Here is an 11,685-nt window from a genome sequence, read left to right on the forward strand (position 1 = left end):
GCTTTTGCGATCAATTCGGAACTGATTTGAGATGGATTGCATTCGGATCAAATTCGATTCAATCTAAACCAGATCAAAATCCATGACCTGATTCGGAATTTAGAACCCCTAACCTAGATTTCCATCGGTCCAACTCGAATCGGTACTTCTCTTGCCGTTTGCTTCGCCGAGAAGCTTGTTTGGATTGAAGGAAAACGTAAAGGTGAAAAGTGTATAATTGTTCGTTTTGTTAGAAATGGAAAAAAAGTTACCAAAATCAAACGTCACTAAGCACGTCATCCGAGAGGAAGAACCATATGACGTAAGGAAGAATCTTTATAAAGCTAACACTAAAATCTTCCAATAGAATTACGTCACGTGTCTAAAGTGACGACGTGTCAGAAAAATAGCCTGTTACGTATCATCTTCGTGGTTGGTGAACCGGAAAGGTCCCGGTATCCTCGGTAGTCAATTCAATTGAGACGACGCGAGAAAGCGAAGCGACATGAATTCCTGGTAATAAAATCTTCCCTAGTAGTAGCGGTTTAAATTACAGTATTGCCATAAGACTATACGAGTCGTTCCGGTTCGCTACTTGTTCAACTTTCAACGCTTTCCTTTTGAATTATACATCATATGACAGAAAATACCCTTACACTCAGATAGATACAAGCGTTTTGAAGGATAAATATGTAATAATGGAAACCACATTTCTGTGGCTTCTTTTTTTTTTTCTTCCTGTAATTAATTTTATGTAGGATAATTAGTTGGTTATACGACTGGGTAAGAAGCTGCTGAGAATCCACCGCGTAGCTTCTCAGTTCTCACTGTCAAAATTTCAAAGGCTTGTTGTCTAAATGCTATTTGTTTTTTGTTTTCCTTCTCTCTCTTTCTCTCTGAGCTCAGACAGATACAGAGAAATAGTGAATCGTGAGAGTGGACTCATCCCTTCTTGGCCGTCAAGTAAGTTTTTTTCTCATGGATCTCGTTTGTGAAAACTGTATGGCATAACGGGAGATTTTAAAGAAAAAAAAAGAGATTGCTTCCTGCAGTTTCCATCCCGGCCGGCCGCCACTACCCACTCGTTTTTCGGTTACATTTCATGCGTGTAAGCCATTCATTCTTAATCCACATCTGATCTTTATCTGTTTCCGGGGTTTATACGGTTTAAGCCCTCTTTAAGCGTGTGCTTTCCTCCTTCACGAAACATTTTTGCTTCGTAAATCCTGTAGCTTCAATCCTTTACCTGGAATTTCAAGCTTTCGGTTGTTCGTTTTGGTGGGTGAAATTCGAGCTCCGTGTGATCTCCGGCTCCAGTTATACCGAGTTTCAAACGATTATCGGGTTGAAGAGGTAACGACTGTGGTTTTTTCTTCTCTTTCTTTCTTTCTTCTTCTTCTTCTTCTTTTTGTTTTGTTTTGTTTTTGTTTTTTTATTTTCAAGTGTGTATTTGTCATTATTGTTGGCAAGTACAGATTTTTTTCTGACCAAGTAACCACATTTTTAGGGGTTTCAGGCGCAAATGTTGCATTTTCAAAATTTTCTCTATTTATGGTAGTTTTGGTGGAAGTAGACTTTCTTGTGTCTTAAAATCTTCGTGGTTTTAATGGGCAATTTTCTTTTTTATGGACTTCAATTCAAGAGTTCTGCAAGATAGATTACAGAAATTGAATCTGTATTTCTTTTGGGTTCTTATCAGTTTTGAGTATTGCATCAATGGGAGCACAATTCAGCAGGAGGGCAGCGGAGGCTCGTCCAGTCATTCATCTTGATACCGATGTGCAGTACACTGCCGAGCTGAGCTCGTATGAAGCAGAATGCAGGCTTGATCCGGATTTGCAGTCCTTCGATAGCATCTTGCAGACCCGGACAAACCGTGTGATCAACTCTGTTGCCTCAGGAGTAGAGGTTCAGGCACTCTCCTTAGACTCATTGAGAGAAGTCACAGGAGGTCTCCTTGAGATGGACCAGCAAGTTGTCAAAGTCATCTTAGATTGTCGAGAAGATATATGGAAAAATCCAGAACTCTCGGGGCTTGTCGAGGATTACTTTGATAACAGTTTAAAAACCTTAGATTTTTGCACGTCCTTGGATAAGTGCCTAAAGAAAGCTCGTGACAGCCAATTGATCCTTCATGTTGCATTGCAACAATTTGAGAAGGAGGATCAGTTAGAAGAAAAGAAGTATTTGGCGACGGTAGAGGAATTGAAAAAATTCAAAGCTGTCGGGAACCCATTCATGGATGAATTCATCCAACACCTCCAAATGGTTTACAAGAGTCAATTGTTAATGTTAAAGAAGTTACAGATCCGAAAAAACAAAATTGATAAAAAGCTGACATCAGCAAAGACATGGAGGAAGGTTTCAAACATTATCTTTGCGGCAACTTTTGCTGCCATCCTTATTTGTTCAGTGGTAGCTGCTGCAATTGCAGCACCTCCGGTTGCTGCTGCCGTGGCAGCTGCAACTGCAGTCCCTGTAGGAGCAATGGGTAAGTGGTTTGATTCATTGTGGCAGGGTTATGAGAATGCACTGAAAAGACAGAGGGGAGTAATAAGCTCAATGCAGATTGGAACGTATATTGTAATCAAAGACTTGGATAGTATCCGGGTTCTGGTTGAGCGCTTAGAAATAGATATCCTGACTCTAATGGAGAATGCAGATTTTGCACTAAGGCAAGAGGAGGCCTTGAAGATTGGAGTGGAGGAGATCAAGAAGAAGTTGGAGGGTTTTATGAAAAGCATTGAAGATTTGTGTGAACAAGCTGACAGGTGCAGTCGGGATGTAAGTAGGGCAAGGACAGTTGTTCTGCAGAAGATAATTAAACATCCCGACAACTGATGAAACGTTTTGGTATGCTCTGCTGACTGTTTTTTCCCAGTAACTTCATAACTTCCATTCTCTGTTCATTGGAATGGGCTCCTTATTTAGTGGTGAATATAAGAGGAAAGAATGGATAATTTCTGTTGTTAGGTTAGACTTGCAGTTTTTTTTTTTTTTTTTTTTTTGGTCATATATATATATATATATATATAGGCAGGGGGGTCAAGAAAGTTCTGGTCTACAACTATTGTTGGTCTTATTCGTATTTAGAGAAAATGTATAAATACCACATGATTGCAGGTCACTGGTTATAAATTTGTTGATGTGATTCTCCTTTCTATAAGGAAATTATGGACTAAATCCACCCTCTGTGGTGTGCCAATAATTCAACCTCTTTGATTGCTATCTTAACTATACCTTGATTGCAGCAAACAGGCATTCCTCACACCAGTGTTACTGTCATGGTAGTGCAACTTTTATTGCCTACAGATGGTCTTAAATCAACATAACCGAATAATCTAGTCAAAAGAAATATAGTGCCAATGATTTCAGCATGCAGTTGAATAATTTTGAGGGGTCACTACTGTAAATAGGTAGCATTTTTGTGTTTCTTACTTTGTACCATAACAAGTAGAATAATCATTGTCCAACTTTACCATTCACTTGATCACAAGTTCCCAGCACCTTAATGTAAGATGGAAGATCTGAGATAAGAGTTCTTTTGGACTATGGTGGAAATCTTGCACTCATAAAGCTTTCATGAACTAGCTTTGCGATATCAATTCTGACTACCTGGCATGTAGATTCTGGTTGGCTCTTATTGGATGCTTTTCCAAGTTCAAGATGGATATAAAATTTTATAGATTGTGAATGTCTGGTCCACTACTACAGGTTTAGTTCAATGGCATGGGTTTGTTTGACCCTATTGCCATAGTCCATGGCACGGCCTCCAAATTCAATCTGTAAACTAGTCCCATCCATGATCCAACATTGCTTTAAGCAAGTTTGGGCCCTTTTTTCCTCTACAAATAGTCAGGTTCTTCCCCTGTTAGAATTTCACTGCATAGTTTATTCTTTTAGAGATCTTTTTACTGTGGTCAGAAGCTACTTTTCCTTGTCCCAGGGTTGAGATTGGGTAGTGAGGCTCTGCTCTTCTCCTTCTTTCTTCTTATGGGAATACTTGGTAGTTCACCACTTGTTCAGTGTCCATAAAACCATTTACTGAATCCTTGTGATGGGACTTCTAGCTTCTATGATAGAAGTTGTTTTGATTGATCAAGGCTTCTATCTAGTTGGGGACATGTTTGATGATATTGTCTAGTTTCAGGCTTCTGTCTCTCATTGTTGAAGGAGATTCAGCCAGCTCATAGCTTGGATGAGCTTACACTGAAAGATTCTTTGGAGTTTTGCAAATGTTATTAGGTGCATCAGAGTTAGTGCTTCTATAATGAACCAGTCTTTTGATTGGGAGCCCAGCTCTGCGAATGACATTAGCAGATTGGCTGGCAAAACAGGGGTTAATAGGCTGACTGGGGGATTTGGGGGTTCTCTACCACTGGCAGATTAAGGTCATCTCTTATGATGCTACTTTTCTGGAGATCACATGTTCAGGCCAGTCTGTTTTCCTGGGTTTCCTATCAATCTATCAAAGTGTCCAAAAAGTTTAATTCAAGTTGTCAGGTTTCCTTCAGATCTCAGCTGTAAAGGCCCCAATTTGGAATATTGAATGTTGTAAAGTGTCCAAAAACCTGGCATATTACTTGAATGGAAGAGAAAAATATAATTTTTGCCTCAATTTCTTGTGCCTGACTCGAAGCATTGATCCACTCTCATATACGTTGGTGGTGAACCAAGTGACCCATTTTCTGGGATCTGTAATGGGAGTAGAGGGCTTGAGCCTGTGGTATTGTATGATCTGAGCCAGTGGGTTGATTTTTTTTCCAATTTGCGGTACTATTTATATGCCTTACGTTTTGTAAATTTAGAGTCAGATTCAAGGGTTTTTGATTTAGGGTTTTGGCTGTTACCAAGAGATGTCCATTGTAATCTTCCTCCATTGCATAGTTAAAGGTCTTCAGCTAACCTGTGGACATGGCATGCTGCTTTGGTGTGTGAACCACAGTAAAACTTCTGTATTGCCTTGTTTGGTTTCTGTGTTTGTTTGTTATTTCTTGGTGTATGTTCTAATAAAAACTCCGGCAGAAGCACCTCCCGGAAGGATGCTCCTTTCCATTTTGTTTTCACCTTTTGTTTTCATCACCTTCATGGGCAATGGGAGAAAAAAAGAAAATTAGATGATATAGTTGAAGTTGTGACAAAGTTGGACAGAGGAAACCAGCGACTACAAGAAGAAGAGAGAAGGTGAGGTTGAGAGACTCATAGAACAAGTGGAGGTAGGGAAGTAATCTACCATTTAGGAGGAGAAAATTCCTCGCTGGTATTGGTGAGATGTATGCCAACTTAACAATATAGGGTAAAATATACCTTTTCTGATAAGAGAGCAAAAGATAGTAATATTAGTTAGGCAATGACATAGGTTGTTGTCACTTGTCAGAGTCCATATTGCCAGTAGTTCCTTCTAACGCCTTAATGGCTAGACTAGTTAGGTAGTTTTTGAATGTGGGGGATTTAAACATACAAAGGGTTGTATTCTTAATACGTATAGATAATTGTAGCAGAAGGGGGATTAGGTTAATGTGCCATGATTTGGAAGAAGATCATGGATACCTTCATCGTTGCACCATATTTCATCAAGATGCGTTTGGGCTTGTCTTGCTTGCATTATTCCCTCCTGAATCCTATGAATTATTGCCCCTAACCTGCTCCCAGTTTGTAGCCGACCAGTGTTAACATATTGAACTTTCCCATTCCATATCAACCCCACACTCCATGCTGCAGTACCTAAAGATGTGTCAAGTACCCCTGCACATAACAAGAAGTCCAGTCAAAATACCCCACAAAGATACCTCATGCTAGGCTTAATTTTTAAAAACTCCAACTGGAGTGCTGGAAATGTATATGCTACAGCTTAGAAAAACTAGAACAAGAATCAACCATCAGATCCAGGCTTGAACAGATATAGTTGTGATGCAAGCAATGGACTGCAAAACAACAGAACTACAAGAAAATCCTCTCCCAGTCCCAGCTCTGACAGAATGACTGCAGAAAGGAGAAACCTCTACTTGCAGTACAACACAAGCATATCAGCCACCACAACAAGAATGAGGAAAAAATGTTCATGAAAAGAAATCAGGATAACATACAAGTGGCAGAAAATATTTCTCAAGAGGCTAGAAATTACCAAGAGTCAGTGATAAACAAATCATTATTGCAGGCCCCAAAAAAAGTCAAAAACGATAGAAGAAACTGAAAAATAGTAGCAGTGAAGCTGAACAAATCACCACTAGGTGCTTAAAATCTGAATTAACTAGGAGTTCAGACGAACGTGGAGATAAATCTTAAACAAGAAGAATTCCAGGCATATCAGAATCCACTATAACTTTCAATAAGAAAACAACCATACAATCTTCAATAAGAAGATGGGGGCAGATTAAAAATAATATATAAGAGAAGAGGAAGATAACTGAGATGGAAACTCAGAGTGGCAGAGGAGAAAGGCTAGTTCCATGACCACAGTTGTGCACATGCCACAATGTACTCAAAATTAGTTTCTTGAGTGCAAACATATTAAAAAAAATGCAGCAAACAAAGACTCCTAGCTGGAATGTAAATGTAAAGTAACTAAAAAAAATAAAAATTCCTACGTAACATACTCAAAGCAAAACATGACAACATTAAGAAACAAAAGAAAAGGCTACAGAACAAGCCATTACGAGAGTTTATTAGATCAGGAATCTACATTGACTGAGTATATTTATGTCTTGGTTTCCAAAGCTGGTTGTATTGGTCCAATCATTCTAAAGCCACTGCACGAATTCTTCTTCACTAAAAGGAACTCAAGGGAAAATGGTCAAGGAGACCATCAAAGTCAACATGCTGGAGGAGGAATTATTTCTCTAACTTCATGAGCTTAATGTTGGGAGATCTTTTATGGGGAAAAAACTTCATTTCTTCTTTATCTTGCTTGAAAATATTAGTATTTGCATGCTTATGTTACCTGAAACTTGAAAGTGAGCGGCAAGCTGTTGTTTCAGGCTCTAGTAGAAGGTACCAGACACCCAATCCTATGCTCACGGTCGTTATAGTTCTCATGCACAGCAACTACCAGTAAGTTTGCATTAGGCTGGGTGGGTAGGTTGAGTACGCTTGCCAAACCCCACCTAGGTGCAGTGACCATTGCGTCTTTGACTGCTTTGTACTTCTGGTGCAAATGGGAGAATGCAGCCGAAGTCAATGTCGTATTCAGCCTCAAGGCAAAAGTTTGGCACTTATTTCAAAGAAGATAGATAATGGGAGTCTAGGAGTTCAGGCAAAGGCGACTTTTCAAGAATTGAAACTAACATAGAGGAAGAGAGATTTCTTGCAAAAATCATCAAGAAGAGCAACAGCAGGTCCTTTGCTGAGAGTTTCGAGATCAGATCTCAAAAACAATGACTACAGATCCTCTGAATCAAGAAACTTAGAAAATAAAAATAAAAAATTGCAGAAGAGAGGTCTAGAAGTGATGTTTAAATTACCTTCACTTTTCATGTTCAGATCTCATAATCAATCATGAACAGAAATAAGGCTGCAATATTGCTGAATGTGAATAAACTCCCGTATCAACTGCCAAAACAGTATTAACTGGACAAGAAGCTTAGTTAGACCTACTCTGATATAATGGGAAGTAGGACACAAGAAAACAGCAGCAGCAGAAGAAGAAGAGGTAGAGAGGGAGATTACGGTTTTTGAGGCAGAAAGGATACTCCCTCACCCATAATAGTAAGTTTTATAACGGCTTACCAATAGTCAATGTTGGTGCAACCTAGAGGGGGGGTGATTAGGTTGCAACTAGTGGATTGTCCCAATTTTTCGGTTTGTGCGGAAATACAAGGTAAATTGAAAATTCAAATGAAACTAAATAATACAATCAACCACAAGACAAGTATTTTATAGTGGTTCGACTATACAAGTCTACGTCCACTCCTCTCTTGGCCTCAAGAGAGTATTCCACTATTGATTCTCTTTCAATACAATGGGTAGAGATCAAACCCTTACAATAATCTTTGTTTACGGGCAAGAGCACCCAATCAATCTTTGTTCACGGGCAAGAGCACCCAATGACCAATTCTTATCTACCAACCTAGACTAGAATTGAAACAGTTACGAAGGAAGGATGTTACCTTAACAAGAGGTGTGACACTTTACCTCTTGTGTGAGTGTGATGCAATGTGAGTTGTATGCTCAAATGTAAATGTATGCACCACCGACGCCTTCAATCACCTCAAGCTTGGTTTCCACAAGCTTGCTTAATACCTTGGAATGTTCTTCAAGGTTGGGGTGAAGGTGAAAAGACAAAGCACAAGGCTTTCTTGCAATTTGAGAGCTTAGGATCACTTGGGGAGTGGGTGATCAAGTGTTAGTGTTATATATCTCTCAAATGAGGTGAATTGGGTTTATATAGAGCACCTTTGAGTGCCAAAACCCAATCCCCAACGGATAGAAAACTGACACATTTTAAGTCCACTTTTCAGCCCAGACGGACGTCCGTCTGAAAAGAGCCGTTATAGGCTGTTTTTACACCGGACAGAATTCCGTCTGGGGCGACGATCATCCGTCTCAGAAAAGAGCCATTGCAAACTAGCCGTTATGGCTTAGTTAAACCCAGACGGAATTCCGTCTGAGCTTCTGTGACTTGGAATCAGTCACAGCAAACCAGACGGTTGACCGTCTGAGCCCTGTTTTGCTGAATTAAGTTGGGGCTGGGACATGGCTTGGGTTTTTGAACTTTTTGGTCAACCTTAAGCATTGTACACCTCACTAACATGTCCTAGGTCACTCTAGTAATATGAATTACATATAATTGATGCATTTACATGAATGTGTATGAGAGCCCTAATTCAACCTAAGTCTTGATCTTCGACTTGATTTTGTGCAACGGTCTTCATGTCCATCTTGGCATGGTCATCTTGACTTAGACTTCATGTCCATCTTCATGTCTATCTTGGCATGATCTTGGCTTTGACTTGAGCATATGGCTTTGACTTGGAGTTGGTCCACTTGTTCTCATCTTGAACTAAAACATCATAACTCAATATAGCCATTAGTAATTCAGGCTTATTATCATCAAAACCAATAGAGGTTGATGTGGCAAATGTTGACATGGCATTTCCCAACAATCTCCCCCTTTTTGATGATGATAAACACATGAATGATTGGAAGAAATGAATGATAATTAATAGCAAATAAACACTCAAAAAAAACATATTATTTTTTTTTTAATCAAAAAAAATTAAAACTTAATTTTAAATCAAAACAACAAAAAAAAAAAACAAATTAATTTTTATCAAAAAAAACAAAAAAAACCAACCCAACAAAAAAAAAAAAACCCTTTCCACCCCCCCCACAACAACAACACACACCACAATCACAAAACACCACCCCCCCACCCCAAAAACACACACAAAAAAAAAAAAAAAAACCCACCCCCCACAATTGGGCCCCCCCCCCCCCCCAATTTTTTCCCCCCCCTAACCCAAAAAAGGGGGGCCGTGATAGGCCCCTCATATCTCGTGTGTATTCTCGCTAATGCAAGAAGAGGGCTGGATTTGGTGAGCAGCAGTTAAGGAAAGAAATCAAATCTGGACCTGAGAAGGAAGTTGCTGAATAAAGAATGATTTGGAGAATATTCACTACTGAATAAGAGAGATTTGGGGAAAGATTTGTCAAGGGGTTAATTTAGGGAACTATCTACTATAAGTATTGCGGAGGGTGGATCATCGTTTGTCACAAGGGAATTTTGGGGTGAGGGCTGTTGCTTTCGGGTAGCTGTAGGCATACCTACTGCTGTTTTTTTCTGGGTTCTGGAGTTTTATCAATTAATAAAGTATATTTTCTCTACTATCTCCATTATTATTGTCGTGCTGTTTTGCTGAATCTGGGATCCTAACAGACAGAATAAAGAAGATAGGGGAAATAAGAGGAAACCTGAGAAGAATCAGACTTGAAGAAGGGGAGGAGGGAGAAGAACACTCACAAGAAGAAGAAGAGAAGAGGGGTTGCAAACTTAGAAAGCTAAAGCGTCAATTCATCTTTTCTATTGGATGCTCAATAAGCTGACTACAGGTGTTTAAATAATAAAAGAGACATTCTTCAAAAAGATAACAACTATAGTAGGGTTCTTGGCAATTTAAGAACTATCTAAAACTGATCATACTAGGACTCTTTGCAATGTCAAACTAACTAAAACTTATCCTAAATATCCTACCTGAATTAAAATTCTGATTACAGAATTATCCCAATAAATAAATAACAATCCTACATTCTCTCTAAAACTTCCACACAGAACAGCATTTACTGTTTTATCTCCTTGCAAGCTGGATTTGGTCCCAGCAAATGTGAAAAGGTTACTGTTCACTTTAGTTTAGCATAAACAGTAACTTCTGGTTGTACAGCCTCAGTATGACTTCATTTACACTGCACAAAAGAAATAAATGAATAAATGGGTACATGTATGACTGATAAATGCATGTTTGCACGACAGTACCTGGAAAGAATTTGAATGGACTGGATCCTAGAATTTGACATGTGGTGATCTAATACTAAACCTGTGAATTCAACGGTCAGATTTTCCACATCATCTTGCTGCATGGTTGAAAATTGATGAGCCAACTTGTAAGGCTTATTAGGATACCTCTGCTCATTTCCTGTATCAAATGAAGCAGATGTATCATGTAAAATAAGTTCTAAGGAAGACGGGCTGGCTTCCTGGGACGTAAGTCAGCTTGAAATAAAGAAATGTTTGCTATAGTGTTGATATCTTATGTGTCAGAGTGATGCATTGGAGCTGACACCTTAAGCTAAGAAAATCTAGTGTAGAGATGATGAATAGTTACTGCTGCGAGTCTGAGCTGGCAAGCTTCTTTTTTTTGTTAATTAAAATTTGAGCAACTAATTCATTTTTGCATATGAGTTGACTTGTCTAAATGATTGCATGTTCCTTCATGGCTGAGGCCTTTGTGTCCATTATGGCCTCAAATGGATCTCATTGGAAAGCAAGGATCCTTGTAGCCGACCCCATTTAGATGGGATAAGGCTTGTTCCTTCATTATCACTATGATAATAACATTGAATTGTTCCTAGCAGGACTCCCAGAATTCCCAGAGGCAGCGATAGTGTAACAAGAGCCATTTGTGTTAGTCTGCTCTTCTATTGCAATGGTTGGACTTCGCCTGAAGACTTTGTCTGCCAGCTATATATACTTGGTGTTGATTAGATTTTAGTTAGTCCCAATTATTTCTGCTATATGGAAAGCCACATTAAGGTGACAAATATCTTCACTTCTCAGTTCTCAGTTGTTGTTTGGTCCTTGTTTTTTTGGGTCTATGGTCTACCTACTTACTGCTTCTTTCTTTCTTTCTAGACTTATCTGTCTGTCAATTATGGTTGAGTTTCATACAAGAAACTGAAAGTTCTCTGAACGAATAATTCATTGGGATTGTGCTTTGGATGGTCACTGATTCACATTGTAAAGGGGGGGGGGGGGGAAGGCATTTGAGTCTTCCAGTTTCACCTTCTTGCATGCAGAGTACTGTGGAAACCTGCCCCCCCCCCCCCCCCCTTTTTTTCTTCTTTTGGATATACAAAATTGGATGGGAAGATAATTTAATTTCGAAAGGGGCATTCGTAGCTTGTCGAGTGCAAGATTCCAAAGATGATCTACCAAGTATCAACAAAACAGCAGCATCAATCAAATAATAGTTTCAGTGATTAATTTCCAGTAAG

The 11,685-nt window shown here is 39.2% G+C and overlaps 1 protein-coding gene across 3 annotated transcripts; it reads left to right on the forward strand.

The window, feature by feature from the left end:
- Positions 1 to 783: 783 nt before the first annotated feature.
- Positions 784 to 11,434, forward strand: LOC149017809 (UPF0496 protein 1-like). 3 transcript variants are annotated; one of them, XM_089152143.1, is made up of 3 exons: positions 784 to 942; positions 1,679 to 2,832; positions 11,047 to 11,434. In XM_089152143.1, exons 1-2 carry the CDS (start codon positions 837 to 839, stop codon positions 2,818 to 2,820), a joined length of 1,248 nt encoding a protein of 415 aa, XP_089008269.1. In that variant the 5' UTR covers positions 784 to 836; the 3' UTR covers positions 2,821 to 2,832; positions 11,047 to 11,434. The 3 variants fall into 3 exon arrangements, with proteins under 3 accessions (XP_089008269.1, XP_089008268.1, XP_089008270.1); XM_089152144.1 differs by lacking the exon at positions 11,047 to 11,434 and adding an exon at positions 1,212 to 1,332 and having other exon boundaries at positions 859 to 1,087; positions 1,679 to 2,976; XM_089152142.1 differs by lacking the exon at positions 11,047 to 11,434 and having other exon boundaries at positions 785 to 942; positions 1,679 to 2,976.
- Positions 11,435 to 11,685: the final 251 nt, after the last annotated feature.

Source organism: Hakea prostrata, chromosome 4, assembly GCF_041222555.1.
Source record: "Hakea prostrata isolate BN-2017 chromosome 4, UWA_Hpros_2, whole genome shotgun sequence".
Classification (NCBI taxonomy): domain Eukaryota; kingdom Viridiplantae; phylum Streptophyta; class Magnoliopsida; order Proteales; family Proteaceae; genus Hakea; species Hakea prostrata.